This window comes from Lepisosteus platostomus, chromosome 11 (assembly GCF_059453375.1).
Source record: "Lepisosteus platostomus isolate fLepPlt1 chromosome 11, fLepPlt1.hap1, whole genome shotgun sequence".
NCBI classification, from domain to species: domain Eukaryota; kingdom Metazoa; phylum Chordata; class Actinopteri; order Semionotiformes; family Lepisosteidae; genus Lepisosteus; species Lepisosteus platostomus.
The window spans coordinates 42354136-42380086 of record NC_142621.1 but is presented as its reverse complement, the minus strand read 5'-3'; the positions used below and the strand labels follow the sequence as shown (position 1 = coordinate 42380086).

The window sequence follows — 25951 nt, the reverse complement described above, 5'->3', positions numbered from 1 at the left end:
TCATCACGGGCCCCCGTGTAGATAAAAAGTTTCGGCGTCCCCTCTTGTAGCCCGAAAACACAACCTGCTCTTGCGCGAACTTCAGTAGACGAGTCAGCCAGGGAGACTGGAGTCGTTTTTCTCCGGAACTCAAGAAGGTAATGAACACGCTGGGGATCAGGGATACAGGATACAATAAGTGCCTGCTTATAAACAGATATCAAGTAATCGCGCTTCAAACGTGGGAGCTCATGAAGCGTGGAAGATCATAATCTAGGGCACTCCAGGAAGAAGAGATGAATTTGTTATAATATAAAGAATGTTGTGAAGACGGTGTTGGACCTTGAAGCCTGTTCCCGCAATAACGAGATTAGTTTGAAGTTATGTGGAGTTTGAGCTAAGAAATCTAATGAAAATGTATACATGGAGTCGTTATCTTTTAAGTTAGGGGGGAAACAGCAACACTTCAGAGTCACACATTTATGCAATATAGTGTACCAGTAAACCCGATTTTGAGGAGAGCTGAAAAAATATGCACCTGCTCTTCTTTATGACCGCTTCAATATGTTAGTTTTTTGCGCTGTGGATTGAATGTACGCAGAAGCTTAACGCAAACGATTCCAGCCATCGCAACAATTAAAAAAAAAACACAATCGCCATCTCTCCGAGAACAACCCACGTAAATGAATTTCAGAATGGTTTGTTTAATAATAATAATAATAATAATAATAATAATAATAATAATAATAATAAGCACGGGGTTAAGGCTCGTTTATCAATGAATCACTCTTAAAGGCGCTCTATATACACACTTTATTGAACCGGGCGTGCTGACAAACATCTAATCTTAAACGATGAACCTAAAATCGGATTGTGAATCAGCCAGTCAAAGGCCACTGGGAGTCCATGGGTGTAATCTACATCTCAGTGTGAAACCAAATAGACCTGTCGTGAATAGCTTCGCCTTTAAGATTCTATTTGCGTATCAATCCTATGGAAAGCGCCTTGCCTCTAAGTGCTGAAGACCTTAAAGTATGCATGCGTTTATTGTTTCCTTGTCTCTCGCTCTTGTTGTTAAAATAGTCGAAACACCTGTGTGCGATAGGATCTGATCAATTCCCGTTTTCCCGAAAGCAGTCTGAAGGTGAGTTATTCTGGGGATGACAGTAAAATCGCTGCTGTCTGAATCAACAAACACGGCCTTTCCCCCCTGTCCGTCTGGGAAAGCGGGGAAGCAACACAACATCAAACGTAGTTTCAGCCTTTCCTGAAACGACAGCTTTGTGTTTGTTTAACCTCAGAAGGAAAAACTGTTGACTCAGAAACGGAAGTCTAGGAGTAGTGCGTCAGGTAAAAACGATACTTTTTTCTTCTTAAGAATATTTTTTTAAGCTTCTGACGATTTTAATCATTTCGCTTCATATCTTTTACCTCTAACCTCCTCAATACTTGAGACAAGAACGCACATAAAAACGGGAACGAGATTCCCTCTGCTGAGATTTTGAATAGGTTAAAAATGCATAAATGTATATTCTTTCGGGGTAGACATAAGAAATGCCAATACAGTAACATAATATTTTCTCATAGGATTTGGTAAAGAGGCAAAATATGTATATATATATCTCAGTGATACCCTTCTGATGTCCCATAGGAGGTATGGGCTGGGCCTGTAAGTTTTTTTTTCTTACCCTTGAGGTAGGTTAGTTACAGAGAGCTAGTTCTCACTTTGTAAATTTTTGTGGATTGGGAAATAGCAGTGCCGAGCCAAGAAAAGCCAGCACATCCAGTAAAATATCTTGAGATCAAAAGGACTAGCGCGTGGGCATCTTTCTTAATAAATTAAAGAGAAAAAAAAACTCCAGCCTCTGTAAATCACGCCCAGTGTCCAGCCCTCTCGTCTGATTGGCTCCGAGGAGAAAGAAAGGGAAAAAAAGTTTGAATAAAAATCCACATCCCGTAGTGGGGAGTATTATTAATTTAAAACATAGGCTAGCTCCAAGGCAGTGATATTAATATGAACTTTCCAATAGCTGCTTTGAAAAACACTGGGATTTATTAAGAACACTTACAAAAACGAATCTTGCTAAGCTATCATAGCCGTTATATAACATAAATATATTAACGTATAAACAGTCGTTTCTTTTTTTTAATATATGTCATTCAGGACTGGTGTATTTATTTCTGTGATTTTAAGATACAGATATCCGAACATGGTCTGATCTCGAAAATGTATTTGCTTAGCTGGTTTTAAAGAATACAGGACCGTGTAACGGAGAATGAATGCCATCGGCTCTCATAATACTGCATAACTATACAGAAAACACACGCACACTGCTAAAGAAAGGCTCATCTTTTTAATATTTAATTTATTTATTATTTATTTGTCGTTTTCACTCCGAACATAGTTATCTCAAAACGCCAGCTGGGAGAAACCTGTAATTAAACCCCAAAACCAGGAGAAGACGCCAAAAGGAAATGACCGCCTGTGAGAGCCTACAGAAGAGAACGATGACCATGAAGCTCTTCCACTCGTGCTTCTTGCTGGTGCTGCTGCAGTTCGGGGTTCTGGAGGGGAGGAAGGGTTTGCGAGGAGGTCGGGCGAACCCGCAGTTCCGACGGGCTCAGCCCTCACCCCCGTACCGGGACAGAGGCGAGGCGACCGAGAGCTTTACCTTGGATTTCACGGCGGTGGAAGAGAACATGGACAATTTCATGACCCAAGTCAAGAACCTCGCGCAGTCCCTGTACCCCTGCTCGGCTCAGAAGTTAGACGATGACATGAAGCTGCATTTCTTGGAGAACACGTCAGTCACATGCAACGATGGGACGCCAGCTGGGTGAGTGTGCCAGTCAACCAGTCACCAGTGCTTCACTGTAGCTGCCTATGTTAAAAGTTGCATGTGAACTGTAGGAAAGGCACGGCGTGTAATCGTTGCCACACAGGCATGAGAGTAGGTATTTGTGTAGCAAAGCGTGGTAGTTATACAGTGATACACAAAATAAAACAAATACATGTCATGGTAATCGTAAAACAAGAGGAAAGTCACACAAAAAAAAAAACACTGCAATTTTACCAAAGTAAACTTTTACAACGATTTTATAAGTTACATAGACGTATGTCTCCTTTAAACACTTCATATTAGCCTAACCTGTACAAACTATCGCGGTTTATAGGTGCTCTTTCAGAAAAAGGTTTGTAGAAATTCATGAGCTATCAGAAAACGCTTGCCTTTACACTCCACCAGTCTCGATAACCTTATTTGCGTGTGAACGAAGAATGGATATGGTGGTAAGTAGGCTCAAGGAACGGATTGCTGGAGTAATAAATCCCTCCAAAATATAATTAATCCCATTACAAGTCAACATAATACCACTTTGCCACAACTGTACATCACTTTTGATACACCTACTCTCATATTAAACAGCAACTGTCAAAACAAACATCGCTATGCCTTTTCATCTAAGCCAGAGCCCGGCTAAGGAATCCGTTCTCTGACCGCATCTGTGAGCGCCATTCGTATTTCCTTTTGTAGTAAAAAACACGAAGCCCTATTATTTCCTTTCTCGGAGACAAAATATCACACATACGCGTTTGCCACAGGTTTTAGCTATTTAAGATAAGAGAGTATTTATGTACAGCGGGTTAAGTCAACATGTAGTCAGAAATATAATATTTCCTTGCCTTTCCATATTGCTCTTCATCCCAAAGGCTCCCCAAAGCGTATTACATGCAGGAAGGCGCACCCACCCTCACCTGGGTGATGTGCTCCACTACATCGCAGATCAGGTGGAGAACTGAGAAATTGCTTCAGCGTTTTAATTAATGGGAAACTTGCTGAAAATCCTTAAAATGTAGTGTAGCTAGGACACCAAGGTTAAAACCCTATGAACAGTGTTATGGGTCTTCAGTAACCACAAGCAGTCAGGACGTTGGTTTGTTTTCTCATCCAAAGCGCGGGATCTCCGACAACACAGAATGAATATGTAAAATAAAGAATAAAAAACAAATGCTTTTAGGAACATTTAGGAGAATCATATTTCAAAATACAAATTAAATCGATTTTGGTCAGCCCATTGTAATACATTTAAATGAATAAATTTAAATCACAGTGAATACCTGTCTTAAGTGTTACTAGCAAGAATAATTAAGGCAGGGAAGTTTTATTACCTTTCAAGACTGATGGAGCACATGTACCATTCTCTGATCATGTAGTACTGATCAAGGTGTAGGAGCACACAATTTCACATGCAAGTATTTCTTTTTAAATCTGTATACTTATTACCAATATGCACTGTTTTCCTATAGCAATCATCTTGTTTGTCCTGAATTCTGTTGCCAGCCGTGAAGAGCCAGAATTCTCTAGAATTACATTTAACAATACAAGATTTCTGTTTAATTGATTCCTACCAAACATCCATGAAATATATTCTTTAAAAGTGTATGACAGGATAGTGCTTTACAAATAACTAGTGCCTGAATTTGGGTGTCACGTTACTGTGTCTCTGTTATCACAGAACACGTATGACAATAGTCTTACACTTTAATTTACAATGTGAATTCAAAATCGTTTGGCTTGAGTGGGGTGCAAATAAAGCAGCCAGGCAATACATTTTGCACCCACATGGATCTTTTGAGCAATGTACAGGTACTGGTTGATGTTTGCTGCTGGAATGATCAGAACAGGTAGCAGCACTGCTCATGCATGTGCAGGCTGTGCTGTGGCACAGGACCAAGTGTAAGGAAAGTGGACCAAGAGTGAGCGCTAGATAAACGCGCTAAACCCCTGTAAGAACTTAACTCACCAAGGTTTGTAATTTTACATGGACTGCATCCATGTAAGATCAGACCTGCTTCATTATAGAGCCTGAACAAAAACCATTTAGGCTGTTATTATTCCTCGCTTAATTACACTGCTGCTGTGGTGCTCTCCCTTTGGCAGAGAGAGCACCCAGGCACTGGCAAAGTCAGTGTCAAGTACTTGGTCTGCAGGTGAACCTTTTCAGCCTGCAGGAACAGCTTAGGACTGTGCCTAGGAAATGAAGAAGTTTTACATTTGGCTGGAGTTGGTTGACCCTTTTGTCATGTCGGCACTTGTAGAAGAATGTTACACAAATGTTTGGAATTGATGTACCATACTTCATGGCATAGTCCTTTAATGAAGAGTGAAGATTTACTGACGTAACAGATGGCACTGCAATTCAATGGGAGTTGGAGCAAGATATAGCTTCAGAAAACTCAAGTCACCACACCAGGTTCCTTCTAGTAACTGACAGTTAAGCACTAAGAGCCTGATTTGGTGCAGGAATATTGCCTTCAAATCAAGGGTTGCAAACCTTTTTGTTCTTATTCATTCTGTGGCATCAGAAATGTGGGTTAAGACCAGGATGTTATTTTAACATGAAGTGGCTTGAGTGCTCCGTTTTTGAGTTGGTAGAATTACTTCAAGATTGTATTCACATTAAGCACGTTTGGAGCAGAAAGCATTCTTGTGAAGGCAGTCCTCTCACTAACCAGGAGAGTTTTTGAAACTGCTGGTGAAGTTTGGTGAATTCTGTGAAGCTTCTCACTCCTGGGCTGTTCTTCTTATAGACTTGTTCCCTTGTTGTTGTACACCTGTAGAGAGTAATGGCAATGAGTATTCAAAGTCTACAGTTTCATGCAACACAAGACATCACAGACAAAGACAAACCATGGAAAAAAGTGCAGATCACAACCCTTCTATTGAAAGCTGTTTGTTCAGGATGCTTTCACTATTATAAACGATAAAATCGATTGGTTAAGTAAAAGACATCAGACGTTATTTAGTCTTTCATAATATGAGTTAAAAGAAAGTAAAACTAATATACATGCAAAGAACATGCATAAAGTGTTCAAAATATTTGAAAAATCTACAGCACTAAGCAGTTTTCAGAGAATGAAAAAAATAATTAATTTGCTTCTGACCCTTTCAGAGAATACCATCATTTGGCAGAAAATCAAGATGCAGCCAGTGAAGGTGGTCAAAAGCTTAGATGAGAAGTGAGATCCTCTCAAGTTCAACCTGGAGCTCTGTGTTGGACCCCCAAATTCTGAAGATCTCTTGAGCTCATCGTCAAATTAATAACTGATTGCAGCCCATAAATAGAATTTGATTCACTCTTTTTCATGATAAAGCCCCCCAAAACTAATGCACTCATTCTAAATGTTTTCACAGTGAGTTGAAAAATATAATTATTATAGTTTTTATAGTCACATGAAATCTTAACTATATGATGGTCATTAATTTACTGTTCCTTCTTAGCTGTTTGTATGTTGTGTACAGCCTCAGACCCTCTTCTGCAGTGGCCAGCATCTCTTGCAAAGTACACTAGCCATGCCCCTGCTAAACTCTGTACTGAATTACTCACTTAGACAATGGCAGATCAAAGAGATTCCTTTGAAAGAGTTGCAGCAGTTTATGCGTTGTGAAATTACTCATGCAGTGAGTCTGGCAGCCGCACAAAAAAATACAAACTTCCAGAACATCCCAATTAACTGTCTCCTCTTCTTCACAGCCCACTGGATTTCATTTAATGATTGTCAGCTTGGGATACATGTGCTGACAAAATTTTTCAGAAGTATGTTCTGCATAAATGCAGCTCTGTTTGTGGTTTTCCTCTAATGGGGGTGAAGGAGTTCTATAACCTGTAGTCGTGTTGTAGATGATACTGAGTGCTTTACTGTCTTACATGCCTACATACACTTCTTTCATGCCATCCACTTCAGAATAGGGTCAGTTTCAATTTAACAACCAGGTGTGAATTATTAACATTTTCATCGGGAGACCATTTTTTTTAGTAATGTCTGGGATTCCTTGGTAATTCCAAAAACCAAAGCACTTCGGTTCTAGAGAAAACACAAATGCCTCCACTGTGCCATTGTTCTGGCATATCATATTTCCTTAATGTTACCCCTTTGTAAGTTAAGGTCTGTGTGTAAATATTTCCTCAGCACCGTGTCACAGTAATGTCCTGGAAAATATTTCGGAGAATGTGAAGCATGGTAGGACCTATCACAGAATATACTGATTAAAAAAAAAAAAGATTTACAAAGGCTCGATGTGTTGCACATTCAATCTCATTTGCACACGTGCAATTTTGTGTCCTTTGATCTCACCCTTTGTTTGATTTTTGAGTGGATCGTTGGGTCATTCAGACATGTGTCTTAATGTCTTCATCGCTCTGGAGACATGTTAGCATATCCCTTGGTCTGCTAGAAGCCACCATACCCGATTTTCTTATGTTTAAATTGTATATGAAAGTAAAAACTCTTGACCATACCCATTTTGGAGATTGTTACTGCATCTCCAAAGATAATATGAGTTAAGCTATTGTGCAGCTCTGCAGTTGACTTTCCACTTGCATACTGTGAGTACATTGCAAAAGCCTTTAGGAAGAAGAGGAGTGAGAGAGGTGAAATAATACATTGAATATGGCTGTGAAATAGTAAAACTGTAAAGTAGGAAATCTCTTATTTGTATTGTTCAACTGTAAGAGTTGTTCAATTAGCAGAAATGATAGCCCAAAAAAAGGCCCCAATTTAGGTAGACAAACAGGCAATTTTGTAGCCAGTAACATCTTCTATTTCAGGATGAAAAGAAAATTTAAAGTTGTTGTTGTTTTATCTTAGTGTTTTGAAGTAAAGGCAGTGCTGGTTGAACATTTTCTGTTTTATTCGTTTTTTTATTGGAGTCAAATTTGTGTAAAGCTAATGGAAATCATGCCATATCTCCTGAAATAGATATCACATTTGCCATTAAGCACGTCAAATACCATTCCTGAGAGTATACATGGAAGACTTGAACAAAGTAAGCAGACCAGGGCAAGACAGAGGGTGTGTTGCTGTCAAGTCAGTTGCTAAACTAACCTCACTTTTCCTTTGGATGCTGTGTAGTAAATTCTTTGTATTTTTAGTTCTATGTCTTCTTTATTGCCGTTGAGGATTTTCTGTGGGTTTTACATTTAAAGTTGATCTGCAGTGCAAGTGACATGCAAGTCATAGCTGACTTTTGTTAGAGCGCTTTGCAGTAGCAGGTGGGATTTCTCCCTGATAGAAGCTGATATTTAGAATAGCTAAACGGAAAGCTGATAGGAGAGGTGCCCCCATTCTCCTCTCATCCACATTCCTGAATTACCACATTTTGTGCTTGAATCAGTCAGCTGGGATTGTCTTGGTCTGCCCAACTTAATTATAAAAATTCCCAAGCCTGAGGTAGCTGTGATATTCCATAGCGTACCTACTGCAGAAAAGGACCGATTGCCTGATCGTTTAATCCATACTCCACGGCATTTTTTAAATACATTTACCTCACACAAGCAAACGTGACTTCGGTAGAGGAATAAGTTGTGTGATTGGACATAATTGCCCATTGTGAGTCCCTACACGTATTATACTAATTCAGTAATTAATAATAGTTTCAGGATCTTTGAAATCCAACCAAGTCCTTATTGAAAAGAACATTTTAGCCGTGAAATGAAAGCCAAATGTTTTAAGTTCTGATCAAAGCCTAGGTTCAAGCACATGTCTTTTCAAGCTTTAATATAAAACAAATTGCTCGGTGGGCTGACTGTGTGATCCTGCGTCAGCAATAAAGGACAAGCCCTTCAATTGAAACACTCCGTGAGGATAAACAATGTAATTTAATTGACACACAGAAATAGCTATAATCCATTTATATTTTAACAACTGCTAGAATACACAGATGGATATTTCTGAGTATCGGCACCATCAGTTTTTCTTCCTTATTTTGCAGATCTAAGCTGCAGTGCCTGGTTAGAATAAATATAAAGGAAGAGAACATGAAATAATTGTGAATAAAATATTCCAGTCCAATTCCAAGGTTTTGATGACTTCATAACACACTTGAGTAGACTCTTGTGGTTTAGGATGTCACCAGCAGACTGCGTTGGAATTATGAACCGTGTAATTCAAAGCAGCTCGACTATTACACAATATAAGTGTGTTCCACACATTATGAAAGCAGTCATTAAGACCTGGGTAATTTCCTACCGCTCTGCTTTTAAACTGAAACGGTATTTTGGCTTCTTCAGAGTAGATGGTTCGATTGGAATTTATTATTTCCTTCCTCAAAAACATTTTAAATAAAAAAATAAATACCCCCCCCACCCCCCCAAAAAAAAAGACTCATAAATGATGTTTCTTTCATGAGCTGGAATCTCCGAATATACAGGAGAGGAAACAGGGGCAGCTCTTGAACGTCAAGTGAGTCAGACATTTTCACAGCGCTGTTTAGCCTTTCCTAATTTCTGCCTTTGAAGTTGGGGATATTTTTGGCAGCCTCTGGAGATCCTGGTTAGACCTGTGGTCACAGTTCACCGGAGCCCTGTATTTACAGTAGACACATTGAGATGCAGGCAATAATTTACATTTTCACTTTTTTTATTTGAAAGCACGCGCGCGTGCGCGTGTGTGTGTGTGGAGTGGAATGATGACACTAGTAGGAATGCGTGAGGAAGCCGGAGAGGAGGTACCATTTGTGGGGTATGGGGATTCGAAACCAGGAGATGTAAGCTGTAAGAGTTCCAAAACAGCACATAGGCCTCTTATAGTGTTTGAGGCCATCAGCTTTCCATGGCTGGCTGGCCACAGACTCTTAGGTGTGTTATACTATACTGGAGGTGAACCGTCACTGGTGACATTGTGCTTGTTGTCAGGCAGATATGCTCAAAGTTCAAAACATTCCTTTAAACAGGTATTGTAGAAGAAACTGTCAGTTTTTACTGATATAATTCCTTAAAATCTTGGAAGGATCATGAAAAATGTATGATGTAGTACTGGCTTTGTCATTTAAAATATATTTATTTATATAAATTCCCTAGATACCTTACTTAACCTGTATAAGGTTCTTACTTCATATTTTGTGATCATTTGTTTTCCTATGGAAGTTATTGTTGTTGTGGCACAGGCATTTTTTCTTGGTTTTCTGTTTACAATGTTAGATGTTCAGTCATTAGATTTGGTTGCAGTGTGAAGCACAGATCCCTTAGTGTAATGGCTTTTCAAAGGAGAAAGTGAAAAGTTTTAAACTTTTTTTCCTGGGAGATGTTATTGATTAACCTGTAATCCTCACGTGGAAACCAGTGTTTTTAACCTTCATGCTTAAGCAAAATGCCATTTCTATATGGACTTCTTCTTTCTTGATTTTTTTATTCTAGAAATGCTTATGCTTTCTGAAAGAATCTCCTTAGTAAGCTCACATTCAAAAAGAATAACAAAGTCTTTTATATAGGAATCAAAGGGACAAGCTAGAGAAGACTGGTTCATTTGAGATACCTGCAAAATGGCTGTTTCATCTTTCATCAAGGAATAAATTTCCCTTTAGTTTTAATGAATGCTTGCATACTGGAATCACACAATATTCCATGACCAAAAATGGAATAGTCATCTTCTGCAAACAAGAGGAACAGGAATATAAATATTTACAGCTTATAATGTACCTGTTCCACTGTGTAAAAATATCCCTTTAAAAGGGAGAGGAAAATACTTCTTTAGAATCCACTGCAATATGAACCAGAAACCACAGGGATTGCATTGAGAATTGGAGTCACAACCCTTTGTGTAAACAAAAGTGGGTATCTGGATTAAGAGCCCCAGTTCTTGTCGTCAGTATTGATGCCCTGGATTCTTTCAACAGGCAGATGTGATTCATGGATAAATGAACTACTGTCAGTTACTTACTATAGTCATCTAGACCATGTATGCTAGATCTAAAAGAAAACTCCTTTGCAATCAATGCACATGCTCTTTGTAGTTTTTTAGTTTTAATCAGTCTACAGGATGGTGTTTCAGAACTTATTTCAGCCACCTTTAGACAGAGTATTTAAGTAATTTCTCCACTTAGGAGAAAATAAAATTATTTAGGTGGAACAGTCAATATTGTGCATGCCACTGTAAGCATGCAAACAAGAACTTGTTCAGTTTTCCATTGGGGACAACTGGCTGCTACAGTAATACAGCAATGTTCACTTTGGAAACAAGTGCCCTCTTGTGGCAGTTATGTAAAAAACCACAATGCTATTTCTATTACTGTACCCTTCCGTGTGCAGTACTGTACTGTTATTGTAATGCTTTTACTAAGTCTTCCTTTTGAGAGTGGTAAATTTACTTCAATAGGTCAGTTAATTTTTTGCATGCCATCACAGAAGCAGTTTCAGAAATTAAGTATGATCAGCATAAAACAACAGACTTGAATGTCCATCAAAAGCCTCAATCCAGCCAGCCTGAAACTGTACTGTCAAAATGCCACTTCTCCAATTTTTAATTGAAGGCATGGGAAAGCTAAGTTTCACTTAGGCATTGTAAAGATATGTTTTTTCCCAAGACATATTATCTGTTTATTATAGCTTGTTTATAGTAGTTATGTTGCTGTTGACAGGAAATAGATTAAAATTAATTTGTTGATTGTTTTTTGAAGGGCAACTTCTAGCTCAAACACTCCTGCCATGCCAGGACAAAGCCACACACTCCTAGTACAAAGGAGTATTTGTGATACTGCATGCTGTGTTTAAGTCACAGACCTTGATGCAATAGATTTTTAAATGACCAGCATTTACACAACGTTTATAAGGCTTTTCAAAGTAAGTCCAGATCTGAATGATAGTACTATCAACCCAATGATGTCTTGAAAATAGAGAACGTGTCTTTACAATTTGCATCCTCTCGTTGTTCCTCAGGATGAATTTTTTTTAACTTTTCCTCCAGAATTTCCCCTGACATTTCAGGCGGGGAAGCATTTTTGTAAGGCATGCTACTGCAGACCCTTGTAATATACAGTAGATGCCTCATTATTCAATATATAACTCCATTATGTTGATGTTTTCCCCACTTCACATCTATTTAAGGTTAAATGAGTGGTGGTGCCAGTGTGTTCCCAAGCTAGCGCGTTCCTCTATGAAAGAAACACGTCTCAGGATTGCATCAAACAGAACTCTTGACCCAGTTCCTGAATGCATTCCTGAGCACTGTGAAAGAACATTCCATTGGATTCTCGGGAATAATAAGGGCAGTAGCTACATAAGTGTGTAAAAGTCTCCATGGCTACATGAGTCTGCATTTGATCTGTGTTTTTCATTCCAGCATCACGAAGGACAAGGGCTTCCCGATTTTATCCTCCCCAGGATAAAAGCCGTATGAAGCAATTGTATGTGAATGATGATAAAATATAGCTGCAGTGATGATCCCCTCCAGCTAAATCTGTATCCTCCCCACGGAAATAGAGCGATCTTTATCGTTTGTCCCTGAGGCATTTAGTTTAGCCGCGGAGAGGTGTGCCAAAAAGCCCTTATTAAGGACTGTGCCCATATGCATGCTATCTATTGGTGGATCATGAAGATTGCATGTTGGTTTGTAACACTGGTGGATTTGCTGTGGGGACCACACCTCTGCTATCTCCATTGCTTTGACAACATATTTTTAGTTTGGATTTCTCACACTTTCCTAATAGGGGCTGACAACTGCTTTAGTTTAGTGCCCATATCAGACCGCAGCCCTGCAAGCCGGCTTCAGTAGAGAATAGTGCATTGTGCCCTGCAAAAAGTACGTGTTTGCCTTGCCCTTTTTAAAGGTCATTACTATAGGCCTTTTTTTAAAAACATTTTCTGGACTAAGTATCCTAAGACATATTTCGTTGCGAAAATCTAAGCTGGAATTCTTTCCCATGTCGTATTTCAGTATGTGTCTTCGTTCGTATTGCACGGTAAACTGTTTTGCACATCATCGAGAAAGACAGAGGAAACATCCTTTCACGTTTTCCCTTTCACAGTGGAGGGGGATTCAGATGCTTGGTTGTAAAGAAGTCATTCAAGCTTCGGGTGGTCACAATGGTCACAGTGTATAGCACTGAATTTCATTCTTGCTTTGTCATATGTAAACATTGCTGTACAAATTTTGTAAAGTGAAAATGCACCTTCTTAATGTTTTTCTTTGTGTTTTTGGCTTACTTAACATAAACATGACTTAGGTGATTTAAGAACATGATGGATCAGACATTCTGTGGTTAACCACATTTGCAGGTGAATTTGTTTATTAGAAGTGAGACATTCCCCTGGATGTATGTAGTTCTCACACACGCAAACACGTTTTATTTGTTTTGATTCTCGTAGGTATTACATGAAGGAATCCAAAGGCAGTAAACGGTGGTTGATGTTTCTGGAAGGTAAGTGGATTGGAATTTATCGTGGTATGAAGGGGACTACCTCTTTTGGAGCTCAACACGTTACCTGTTTCAATTGCTTTATCTTTGTTTCTTCGAGAGCCAGCTTTCCATGTTAAGCCACGTATTGCTAAAACACAAAAAGTGATTTCTTTTTTCATGCATTTGAAATATTTTGCATTTAAATGAGCATAGAGTTGGAAAATTGTTGTCGTAGCATAGGCAAAAAGCTTCATATAAGCAAGTGAGTATTTTAATATTTGTTCTAATTATTTTATACATTCAGAGTCAAAAAATGTTTTCTTATTACAATCATCAATGATATTTCTTTTTCTCGGAGCATAGTTCAAAATAACTGCCACATGGCAAAACATGCCAGGCGATTTTATTTCTGAAGAGCAGCCCGATAAATTGTGCGTATACCCATACTCGGCTTGTGGCTGCGAACCCAACTTCCACACACGGGGAAGAATCGGGATGTGTGAGCAGACTCCTCCGACCCCCCACCCCCTCTGATCCAGCCCGTTCCAGTTCATGGGTGCTGATTGGAGGAGATGGATGTCCCTCACTGATAGCGCCGCATGCCTGCAGTCAGGCAGCCTTGAACACTAGAGTTTAGCCTTTATGAGTTGGGCCACTTGGGAGACCCCAGAGTCACCTGTTATTATTATATTTCTTATACACTCCATCAACTGTTATTTAACCTCAACTTTCTGGCTAACCTTTACTCTTGTATCCTCTTGAGATCAAGTGAGACTCATAGACATGTTCTGCTGACATTCTCACCTGCCTGACTGGAGAGCTAGTGATGACTGGAGAGTGCTGTGTCTCTCACTGCAGTCCTGAAGGCATTTGGCAAAACTGCAAGTTGCTAGTAGCTGGGAAGCCAGCAAAGCCTTTTATTCAAGGCAGCATATCAGCATGTTGTTCACCACTACTTGGTGACTTCTATGAGTCACAGCCGGCTATCGATATGATCCAACTGATGATGTCTGGACCACAGAGTCTAACCTGTGCTCCAAGTGAGTCCCTATACTGTTTGACCCCAAAGAGAGCCCCGAATTACCCTCTTCTCAAATTCAGCATTCAACTGCAGGCGTAGTTGAATCGAACATCGTCTTACCCGCCTGATGCGGATTTAAACCCGGTTACCCTAACTTTTCCCTTTAGTAGATACAGAGTGTCCCTAGCAAACAAAACTTCCAGGAAGTTCTGGCTGTAGAATTTAAGGTAGTGAGGTGGGTGAGAATTTTAATTTAACGCAAAGTGACTGAGGTAGGATGCTGTTAAACCGGCTCATGTACTTTAACAGGTGGCTGGTACTGTTTTAATAAGGAAAACTGCGACAGCAGGTATGAGACCATGAGGAGGCTCATGAGTTCAGCCAAATGGCCAAGGACCAAGACAGGTGAGTCCAAAGCTTAAATTTCTATGTGCTTGTATTAGTATTCTCTCACTGCTTTTTATATTGAACTCACCAATTTCAAAAGAGCAGCTTAGGTCTTTCAAAATACTCTTGGTAGTTATTTTCATGTCGCAGAGTTCAGCAGTGGCAGGTCTGAGAGAGAGCACCCACAGCCTTGCCTATTTAAAAGCAAGAGTTTTATCAGCTTACTTTACTTTCCTCAGGTCACTTCAGCAGTCAGCCTAATGCAGCTATCTCTTTCTCAGATCAAGCAGATATGTATTGCAGACCTGTTTCTGAATACCGTAGTGCTAGTTGTTTGTACTGACTTATTTGGCTGAAGCTTTGATCTAAAGCATCATACATTTACACCCTTTTGTACAGATGGGTATTTTACTGGTGAAATTTAGAGTAAGATATAATTGCTCAGGGGTGCAACCACAGAAGCCCAGCTGGGATTTGAACCTACGATTTTCTAGTTAGGGGCTCAGAGCCTCTAACCACGGCTCCACTTTTGACATAACATTTTTCTCCTCCGGGTCGCAGTGCTCTTATTGGGATTTAGCTCAGCAAGGGCTTGAAGTGTTGCAAGACAACTTTGAAGTTTGTTTTCAGAGGAAGTAGGCCAGGGAGGGGGGATACTTTCACACAAGAACAGCAGGGTAAATGAGCAGACAGTGATGGGAAAGGTTATCCTCCTCGAAGGCCATCCCCTTTTTTATCATGCAAGACACATAATATAATTTTGGATTGCATTGTCTGTTAAATTAATCCCCTTTACAGTTTCTGAACAACTGTGAAACGGAAATCCATAGAAACCGTTCCTAATTCACACACATTACACTGAGGTTTTTTTTTTGGAACAACTGGAGTTCTAAAAAAATTGAACAGGCCGACTACGCCCTGGCAGTATATAATACAGAGCTGTGTGACACCTGTTATTTTAAGACGGGGGAAAACACCTAGCTCTTAAAAGGGATAATGACTGTTATTTATGCTTTGATTAAAAAGATTGGGATCTTCCAGATGATGGATGATTCCCTTTGAAATGACTCGCTGCTGATGGCTCTGTGTTAACTTTAAAGGAACTGGAATTCTATCCCCTCAACCGGAAGAGAACCCCCACTGGTGGAACGCTAACATGGTGTAAGTTCCCATCAGTAACCGTAATGCTCCTTTGTCACTTTTTTGTGTTCTAACCACTACTGTAGCTTACTGGCACTGCAGCTGGAAGGGATGTTTTCGCCCGGCTGTCATTCCACTTGCTGCCCAGATGCCCTAAAGGAAGGCAGCTGGTGATTACACTCAAGGATTCTGTCTTAAGAGCTCTCTGAACACTTTATTACCCCTGTATTATTGGTGTACTTCAACTGTCAGTCTCTAATAACGCAAGTGATAATGAACGAGGCAGCATTATGTCCTGTATAAATACGCGAGCAGCTTTCTTAGATGGAGTGGGTTGCAGGCTTGTGTCATATCAGCCTTCTGTCCCTAAGAGCTGCCTTCTATCCTGACCTAACACAATTTGTTAGATCAGCAGAGAAACATTTTTAACAAACCATTTTTGAAAGGGAAAGTGAAGTGGTGCTTAAACACTAACTCGCTCTGCTCTGTAATGCAACTTATGAATTGCCTGCATGTACAAAGACATTGGGATTTCGTGACGTTCTCCCTAAATTCATTATTTACAGGGTTACCAGCGTAAAGCAAACCTTGCAGATCTGTAGTGTTAAGCTTTTATATGGCGTAGGGACATTTGCAAAGGAATAAAGATTATAGTAATCAATATTGTATAAACCAAGGAATAATCCTGGTCCTGGAGAGCCTCAGTTCAGAAAATTTGTAGTTAACCGTTAATATCTGAAGACCAGGATCCATTAATCCTGTGATTTATTAGATTAAGTAGTTTTAGAGATCATTTGGAAAAAAGCAGTATACACTACGGCTAGAGAGGATACGAGTTGCCTTAGTTGAACAAATTACATGCTTAATTGAACAATAACTTCAAAGGTTTCCTAACGTTTTTTTAAGAAAGGCTGATTACAGTGGCTTATCAGACTAACTGGACTGGGGTTCTCCAGGACCAGGGCTTGAAATCCCTGGTTTAGACAGTAATCAGGCTCATGTAAGGAAGCTAAATACCGTGGCTGCTGCAATTTAGACGGCTTCCTACACTGTGTAACATAAGCATGCCTGTGTTGCAGTCAGGGACAGTTAACCTGTGTTCTTTTGGAGCTACTGAGTCAGCCAGTGCCATGGGGTCATTCACAGTGTTTCAAACAGCCCAGGTGTAATGAACGGGCCTCGGGAGTTGTTCCCTGGATAGGGCCTTTTTTTCCACGTTTGATATTCAAACAAGACCGCTAGAGGCTTTGGTCTCGAAAAGCAAATCCCTGTTTTGGAAGCTTTTATTTCTTTTGGACTTGCATGAATTAGAGCAGGCGCCGGTGTGCAGTTCTCCAGTTACACTTTGATGATTTGTGTTGATTCTGCCACGGGATGCCTCTCAAAGCAGATTTGTCTCGCCCTGCTGAAGCTTATTAATCGCCGGCAAGGCGAGATGAATGACTTCAGACCTAGCCTTCAGAATTTTGTTTATGCATGTGAATTAAAGGGTGGCTGCACAGCTTTCCTGTACCATGCAGTCTCTCAGAAGAAAGAAATACAAAGCAAAATACTCAGAAGTAAAACTTTTCTTGTACTTGTAATGACTGCCATGCCACACCATGTTCCTCACCATAGCCACTTTCCTCCTGTTTTACCATTTGTTGCAATGCTTTCACGCTGCTTGTTTCATGCTTTACAATATCTCTCTCTGCCATCAGTTCACCAAGGTTTTACTTCACTTTACTTTTTATAAAGGAGTCGTCAGGTTTAAATTGTAGATCCACTGTGCTATAAAACTGGCAGATCCGGTCGAAGGTTTATGTCTGCCTGTGTGCTCATGCGGTTTTTGATCTTTAAGGTACCAGGCAAAGCCTTTCGAATCGTGAAATCCACACTGTTTGGAATTTTCTGTGTGCAGACTCTCCCCCATCCACACTCACTCCCATGTATTTTTAATTCATCTTCACAGAAGGAGATATTTAGCTTGTAGTTCCTTCTCGGTGTTTTATAAACACGCGGTTCTTAAGAAAGCATGGGGTTTCTTGTGGATGTGTGGTTTCTTCAGTTGTGATGGTGATTTGACTGATTGAAAACATCAAAGGAGAGATATGCAGGGCAGGATGAAAGCTGGGTCAATAAATGGGCTTTAAGAGCATAAATCCTTCTAACAGCAGTGGTTACTTAGAAGAACAGAAGAAAATGTTTAGATTAGAGGAGGCCCTTATGTCCATTTTGCTCATGCGGTTTGCTAGCATCTTAGAAATCCAAAGACATTATGAAGACAGTTCCTGAAGGTTCTCCTTCACCATCTACAGGATAACTTGACTGTCTGTTTCACACACCCACCATTAGTGAGAATCTGCACCTCCTACTTTTAAGCTTTTCCTTTAAGTGGAGTCAATTTCCAGGTGATGTCTCTGTGTTGATGTTAAAACAAAGTTCTTGACCAAGAACAATGTATTTACATGTTTATATTTCAGATATATTTAATTTTATCTATATTATGTTAGCCTTACCATATAATATCAATATGTAGTGTTTGTTACTCTTGCATGGTAAGAGTTCGAAATATCTGAGAACACGTAACGCTCACTGTACATTCTTTTAAATTTTAGGTTTATTCCATACTGCTCCAGTGATGTTTGGAGTGGAGCGTCTACCAAGACAAACAAAAGTAAGTTTCACTTCACTTTCTTTAGCCTAAAGTGATGCGTGATAATGAAATCGTAAACTTACTAATTATTCCCCCTGTTATTACTAGTAAGAAATTAAAGTCAGAACAAAACTGCATCATAGTCTCCTCCTCTTTCAAATGTACAGTATATCACAAAGACCTCCATGAGTGATGTATACATGGTGACCCACTGGGTAGGGGTTCTGGTCCAGGGTTCGACTCGGGCTCTGTCTTTATGGCTCTGTCCAGCATGTTCTCCCTTTGTATGATGGGAGTTCCCTCGGCTCTGATACCTCCAACAGATGGCTCGCTCAGCCCCTGCGAACTGTTTCATTGTGGCACAGCACAGGCTCTAGGCTCTGCAAGGTTTTGACGGATTTGCACCGTTAAGTATTTCCAAACCCTTCATATTCTAGCAGGATCACCTAGATCACTGTGGTGGTACTAGAGCATTTATCAGATCTGACAGGACCACCTTCACTGTGAAGCACTGAAAACTTCCTTTGGGCCCGTTGTTGGGTATGGACTGGGCTTGCTCACAGAGCTTCTGTGTGTTCTCCGCCAGGTGACTATGCCTTTATGGGAGCTCTGATCATCAGGGAAGTAGTGAAGGAGCTGCTCACTAAAGGGCTTGACAATGCCAAAGTCCTCCTACTAGCAGGTAGCAGGTGAGTAGAGACCCTTCTCCATCTTTGCTACATTATATTTTACAGGCACAAGGTACAGCGTCTCATAAAGGCACAATGGGCCACGTCTGAGTCCAATGCCTCACACAAGTTTTTGTGTTTTTTTAACCAATGGCAATGCTGTGTGTGGCTTTGTACCAGTGGCTTTGATGTGTGTGTGTTTTCATAAGTATCACATTTCTATATGTGGTTTTTAACCACTAAAAATGCTTTGAATGTTTTTGATCACAGCAACACTGCATGTTTGTAACCAGTAAGAATGCAGTATGTGTTTTTTAACCATTGACACAGCTGTGTGTGTTTTTAACCAGTGACTGGTGGGTTTCTTAACATGTGGGCCTAGTCTCCTTTTTCTGACTGGAAGTGTTTGCAGATTTATTTCAATATTCTGTGCAATTTTCCTTCATTCACTCCAGCAGTGTTGCCGTGTGATTGTGATGGGCTGTAGGTGTGCTTATTAGACCTCTTACATTTTTGTTGTGCTCGTGGCTTAGCTCTGTCTGTGTTTGACTAACCCCTGGTTTGTTTGACTTTGAACTGTGTTTTCTCTGTGTGAGTTTTTGGACCATTCCCCCTGAGCTTGTGAGAAATGGTTTACCTCATAGTTTTTTTGCTGTATGTGCATTTCAGAAATCCATTGGCTTTGTGGGATTTTAACTGGGAATCTTGCCCATTTATACAAGAAGCTTTGATGCAGTTTGTGCTCATCTAATGTCTCTGTTGTGTGATGATAAATTGCACTCCTGCTGTTTCTGTGTGCTTAACCCTTTGGTCTTACTCATCTTGAAGCCGTACATGATATAACCTGTTGTGTAGCCAATGTCTGCATTGACCTGTCTCTCACCTATGGTGCAGTGCCGGTGGAACAGGGGTGCTCCTGAACGTGGATCGTGTAGCAGAACAGCTAGAGGAACTGGGACATCATGGGATCCAGGTGCGAGGGCTGTCCGATTCTGGCTGGTTTCTGGACAACAAGCAGTACCGCTGTACAGACTGTATCGACACCATCAGCTGCGCACCCACCGAAGCCATCAAGAGAGGCATCAAGTAAGACATCGCTCAGCTGGTCGAACTCAGAGCATCTGTGCTGAGATTTCTCTATTTTTTGTGTTGGGTCCATACTGCATCTTTTTACAACAAGTGCATGTATATGAAACAGGGATAATTCAAGAAGTAGCTTGGAAGAACATGGTTTGATGAGGTCCTAGGTCTCAGTATGACATGGTAGCAATCAAAAGAGTAATGTTGGCCAAAGTGGCATTCTCCCATTTAGAATCTCCCATTTACAAGTTGTTGTGAATGAAAACAGAACATGTGATTCACCTGGCTGCCATTAGTTGATCTGGGAGGAGATCTTCATGGATTCATCCCAATATCCCCACTGTTTTTCTCTGTCTTCCAGGTACTGGAATGGAATAGTTCCAGAACGCTGTAGGCAACAGTTCCGAGATGGAGAGGAGTGGAACTGCTTCTTCGGATATAAAGTCTACCCAACCTTAAAAAGTAAGAACAGTGTTCTTTTGGAGGCCCGTCAAAAGAGGTGAAGTCTTGCCAACTGAATGGCTCTGGTCCTCGGTGTTCTCTAGGTGGATGTACAGGCTTTGGGTCATGTTGGTGATGTTCGTTAGAAATGCAGGAGTGAGTTATTTGATTACCTTAGGTGATGTTTTATGAAGAAAAGCTGCTGTGACTCTATCGATAACCAGACTCATTCACCTAACAAGGGTGGAAAGGAAAAATGGAAGAGTCAAGCCAGAGGACAAACAATTGGAAGCTTCAGGAAAGTGCATTTACAAATGACAACAGGAGGCAGTGTTTTATGCGAAGTTTGTTGGAACTACTATCCTGATATTTCAAGAAACGTTTGATGAGATTCTCAGAGTAATTAGCTAGTAGCAACTTAATAAGCTAGATGAGGGTGCTGAATATCCTCCTATCATTTTTTAATATTTCTTACATTCTCATGTCCTCACATGTTAAGGATTTATTTGGAGATTCTATTCAAATACAAGGCTATTTTGTAATTACACTGGGAATTTCTCCATGATTGCATAATTACAAACACCTGAAAACTAATGCGCAGAAAACAAAAGCATTAGAACTCTTTCTTTGATCTTTTTGAACTCATCCAGGATGGGACTAACAGTCTCATGCAGTGCTAATGCTCACTCCCTGAGAACCTCCATTAAAAACCTAGATTTAGCTGTGTTCACTTTTCAGCTTAGCATGCTTGGTGTGGATGACCACCTACTATTATCTTCAGGTGTTGATGAAGTTACGTTTGTATTCTCCCCTGCAGGTCCTGTGTTTGTGGTTCAGTGGCTGTTTGACGAAGCTCAGCTTACAGTGGACAACATTCACCTGACTGGCCAGCCCGTGCAGGAGGGACAATGGCGATACATTCAGAATCTGGGCAACGAGCTGAGGAACACCCTCAAGGATGTCCCGTAAGCATCGTCCCTTATGTATGAATTTAGCTTGTCAAAGTAAGTCACTTGAGCTCCCCCTGTGTTCCCTGTTGGAAATGCACAGCTCAACCATCTCAGCGTGCAAGTTGATATTCCAGACTCAAACCCAGTGAGGCTCTTGCGGTGTTTTGTGATGACACCCACTTTTTCAACCCTGGTCCCAGTGAGAGGATGTTGCAGGACAGAATTTAGCCCTGCTATTCCCCTGCACTGTTTCCACACTTCCTTTCTTACTGACGGTTGGACACATTGTAGGGATGAGCGCCTTTAAATTCAGACACAGAGTTGCATCTTAATCAGGTCTTTTCACCGGAGAGTTTTGTTCACCTCAGGTCTGTTTCAATTGTTTAAATGTTTTTGTTGTCTTCCTTAAGTAACTTGCCTTTCATTTTCATTTCCAGCGCAATGTTTGCTCCTGCCTGTCTATCACATGAAATTATTACAAGAAGGTGAGTGAACAAATGACTTATTTCCAGAACTACAGAGCAGAGAATCACTTTATTATTTAAAAATCATTATTTTAACAAAGTGGTTCACTCAATTTCACCCACAGTTTGTAAAAACTAAACCCAGGTCTTTCACTGACTTTTACTAATCTAGGCCCACTGTATCCAACACTGGAGACTCTTACCTGCAGGAGCCCTTGAAAGCCATTGTCAAATGTTTCAGGCTTTCTAAAGTCCTTGTCATAGAAAAAAAGATTTCCAGATCCTTAGAAAATGTCATTCTCATTGCTTAGTTAAGCAAACTCGTCTTTGGTGTTAAAGCTTTGGAGAATCTGGCCATCCACAATGTGTGCTACGAGAGCAAAAACACGATTACAATTGAGAGGAGCCCATTCAGCCCATTTGGTCAGTCAGTAGCTAATTTATCCAAGGATCTCATGCAGTTGTTCCCTGAAAGAAGCCAGAATATCAGCTTCAGCAACAGGACTACGTAGCCTCTTCTGTAGTCGCACACCACTTTGTGTAAAGTGGTGTCTCTCATTGTAGGTTTTAAATGTGCGTCCCCAACAGCTAACTGCAATGCCTCAGGCTCAGTACACCTCTGCGCTAGGCACTCTTTGCTTGGTCTACTTGTTCCCCAACATATTCATTGTGTCTGTTGTTATGATTTATGATGGTTGGAATGTGCGGTCTACGTCGTGTGGTGCTGTCTGTCGCACTGTGTGTGTCCCAAGAGATCAGCGCGAATAAGAACGCCCTTGGAAACTCGGCTGTAAGCTCCTCTACTTCTACACCCCTACGTCTGCTTCCACGTAGCTTCCGCTTGTGCCTTCCGGTTTCCGCTCTTGCTCGTTTGTGTGCGAGTCTGTGAATCTCACGCAGACGTTTCCCCTTCGCCTGTTGCAGTTACTGGATGGACATCCAGGTGAAGGGCACCTCCCTGCCCCGGGCCCTGCACTGCTGGGACCGCAGTCTCCACGAGAACAGCAAGAACAACAAGAGCCCGCCCAAGGGCTGTGCCATCCACCTGATTGACAACTGCCCCTGGCCGCACTGCAACCCCACCTGCCCCACCATCCGTGACCAGTTCACCGGCCAGGAGATGAACGTCTTTCAGTTCCTGATGCACATGGGCTTCGATGTGCAGAAAATGGCGCAGCAGCAAGGCATGGAACCCGGCAAGCTCTTGGGCATGCTCAGTAGCGGCAGCTAAGCTCACAGCCCACTTTATATACACCAGTGACTTGTTTCCCGCAAAATTGGGGTCAGGAAACCCCCCCCCTCATGTTCTGCCCCTCTGCACCCTAGTCCCACAAATCACCCTTTCCCAGCTATGCAGGAAGCAGTTCACCTTGCCTGCTGCAGCACCTGCAGCTGTCCTCCAAGCAGAAATTCAAGGCAAAGAAACGCCAAGAGCAACTTCTGGAATGCAACACGACAAAAATGCATCGTCCTCTGCTTATTTTTGTCATATTAAATTATCTTTTGGTTGTAAAAGAAAATATTACGAACGTAATCCCGTTTTAAGGATACTCCATTTTTTTTTTGTCTTCGTTGTTCTTGTTCGTCATTTCTAGTAAAAGAAAGAGATCCCTAGCCATTGCTGAGAGACTAGGATGTTCAATTTTAAAAGTACACACACAAAAAAAAAAAACAGAATCAGGGTCCACAGCAAGAAGCGGACCAAGTTTTTTTTTTTTATTCTTCGGACTTCGTTTTTCCTTTCATGATCCGATTCACGCAGACATGCTTGGTTGGTAAAGCACTGGAGCATCCATCCTTTTTTAATCCAGGGAAGACGGGACTAGAGGGCCTGTGACTCCATCAATTGGGAATTAGACAAACTGGAACTTTGAGGAGAGGTCGATTCTGCTCAGAACCACTCCGGACCTGACGACCTTCAGGAAACACACACAAACTCGCAACCAAACCTGTAGACATCTATGTCGCTGTGGACATAACGGCAGAAATGACACGCCTTCCCGACTTTAATGCAGAACGTTTCTTATTGTACCAGCAAATTTTTCCACTTTAGTCCTCTGTGCTGTTAGCCTAATGAAAAGAAGTAAATGTTTACGTCTTTACGTTATGGCTGAATGGAACGTGTTCCGAGTGCCTTACCAAATGTAAGAAGAGTTCACACCATTTTGCTCTTTCTTGTTGTTAGTCACGGTGTCTACCTCCAATGCAGTGATTTCCTGGGCTCTGTTGGGTGGGAATGTTAAAATCTGTGAGTTGGTGCTGCTGTTTGAAAACATTTGAATGAATTTAGGACCCGAGCAACATGTGATGAGGAATGGATGGAGACAGAACTTGTTTGGGCAACCGGTTTGATCCACAGGACCAGTTTCAAAGTGCTTGGCTAGAAAAAAACACAGCAGCTAAATATGCATTAATATCCACTCAGCCAAAACCAAAGCAAAACGTTTAATTGTAGTCCATCTATCCACCCATATTCTAACTGCCTTAACTAATTCAGGGTCATGGGGAAGCCAGAGCCTATTCTGGCAAGCAGTGGGCACAAGGCAGGATCCACCCTGGATGGGACTCCAGACCATCTCAGGGCAGACACACAGATATGCACTCACACCAGCGCCAGTTTTCCCAGAAGCCAATTAACTTACCAGTATGTCTTCAGACTGTGGGAGGACACTGGAGCACCCAAGGGAAACAAAAATAGAACACATAGACAGTAGCCTGGGATTTGAACCCAGGGTCCCAGCGCTGCAAGGCAGCAATGGCTTTCATTGTAATATTTTAATTCAATAGTATTTCTTAGTATAATTGAGATTTCTTACATACACGCCTATCAGCTAGTATTAAAGCTATCTATTAAACTGATTGATTAAGCTTTATTAATCAGATGCATTATTCTGAATGTCAAAGTAAGATGACGCTGTGGTAGTAGAGCACTTTGGGTTTTAATCACCCATGGTGTTGTTCCAATTCTCCTAATTCCTCCCATGTTTCTGTACAGTAGAGTCTGAAGCTGCTGAACTCAAGTTTTTTAACTGTACCAAACTAACCAGCATTCAGAAAACCTAGTCATTCACATCCAAACTAGGGCGATTCTGCTTTTAAACAACTCTGAACCAAACTGAGACCAATTGAACAACATTATTGCCTAAGACATTTTCTCCCCAAGTTTTTTTTTCTTTAAATGACACGCTTCAGATGAAAGTTTTGTAAATCTGGAGCAAAAATGCTGTTTCCACATTTGTTAAAAGCTCCAAAGCACTAACAGAGCAACACAAAACTATGGGATTCATTTTGTGCTTAGTCTTCAAGATGATAAATATTTTTTTTGCCGTAGGATCAGTCATTATAAAATGGGTATTCACAGCAGCTCAGTCAAAGTGGCCTTGGGAATTTTTCTGTATTTCTACTGCACAAAGAAAACCCAAATAACCTGCCTTTAAAGAACATTTCGATTCCTCCCTCTTTTTATTGCCATCTACTTTTTAATTTTATAGAGAAATTGGAAGATTGATTTCAATTGTATTCCAGTTAGATTTCTCTTTCACCAGGTGTGTACGTTAGGTTTTGAAGTGCTTTAGAGCCCACTGTATAAACAAACAGCCTAGACTCAGGCTGGAGTGCGTCATTCGCACGGTGCACGTTTCCTCAGTACACGAACAAATGAAGACACGCTGGACTTTTTTTTATAACAAAAAACTATATGAAATAAAAAACTGCTCTACACAAATGTTGGTTGACATTACGTTTTATAAATAAAAAAAAAATACTTCATATCAACCAGGAAAAATGGTTATTATTATATTATGTCCTGTAACATATTTTTTTAACAGAACTCAAGCTACTTTGGTAATGATACATATTTATTTTATTATGTAAATCATATTTATAAGTGCTATTCAGACAGAGAAGTGATTCTTTGTAAATTGTAAATATTCTTTTTTTTTTGGTTTTGTTTTTTCTGTTTTGACCGCATGTCTTTGTAACAGATCTAAAGAAAGGAAACATTATTATGGCAAA

At 40.6% G+C, this 25951-nt stretch overlaps 1 protein-coding gene across 3 annotated transcripts; it reads left to right on the top strand.

Annotated features, from left to right (window-relative positions):
• On the top strand, positions 1–25951 carry LOC148652710 (palmitoleoyl-protein carboxylesterase notum1a-like). Of its 3 annotated transcripts, none has more exons than XM_088599775.1 (12): positions 1–137; positions 2385–2816; positions 13120–13172; positions 14482–14577; positions 15660–15720; positions 18297–18355; positions 18921–19023; positions 19897–20088; positions 20444–20544; positions 21341–21488; positions 21911–21958; positions 22862–25951. In XM_088599775.1, exons 2-12 carry the CDS (start codon positions 2455–2457, stop codon positions 23166–23168), a joined length of 1530 nt encoding a protein of 509 aa, XP_088455901.1. In that variant the 5' UTR covers positions 1–137; positions 2385–2454; the 3' UTR covers positions 23169–25951. The 3 variants fall into 3 exon arrangements, with proteins under 3 accessions (XP_088455901.1, XP_088455903.1, XP_088455900.1); XM_088599777.1 differs by lacking the exon at positions 1–137 and adding an exon at positions 992–1123; XM_088599774.1 differs by lacking the exon at positions 1–137 and having other exon boundaries at positions 1942–2816.

What these genes read in the sequence shown, in the direction of transcription:
- LOC148652710 (XM_088599775.1), top strand. Translation starts at nt 2,455, where the DNA reads ATGACCGCCTGTGAGAGCCTACAGAAGAGAACGATGACCATGAAGCTC. An exon ending in GTGGTTGATGTTTCTGGAAG is followed by an intron (nt 13,173 to 14,481) that starts GTAAGTGGATTG and finishes GTACTTTAACAG; the next exon opens with GTGGCTGGTACTGTTTTAAT. An exon ending in GCCATCAAGAGAGGCATCAA is followed by an intron (nt 20,089 to 20,443) that starts GTAAGACATCGC and finishes TCTGTCTTCCAG; the next exon opens with GTACTGGAATGGAATAGTTC.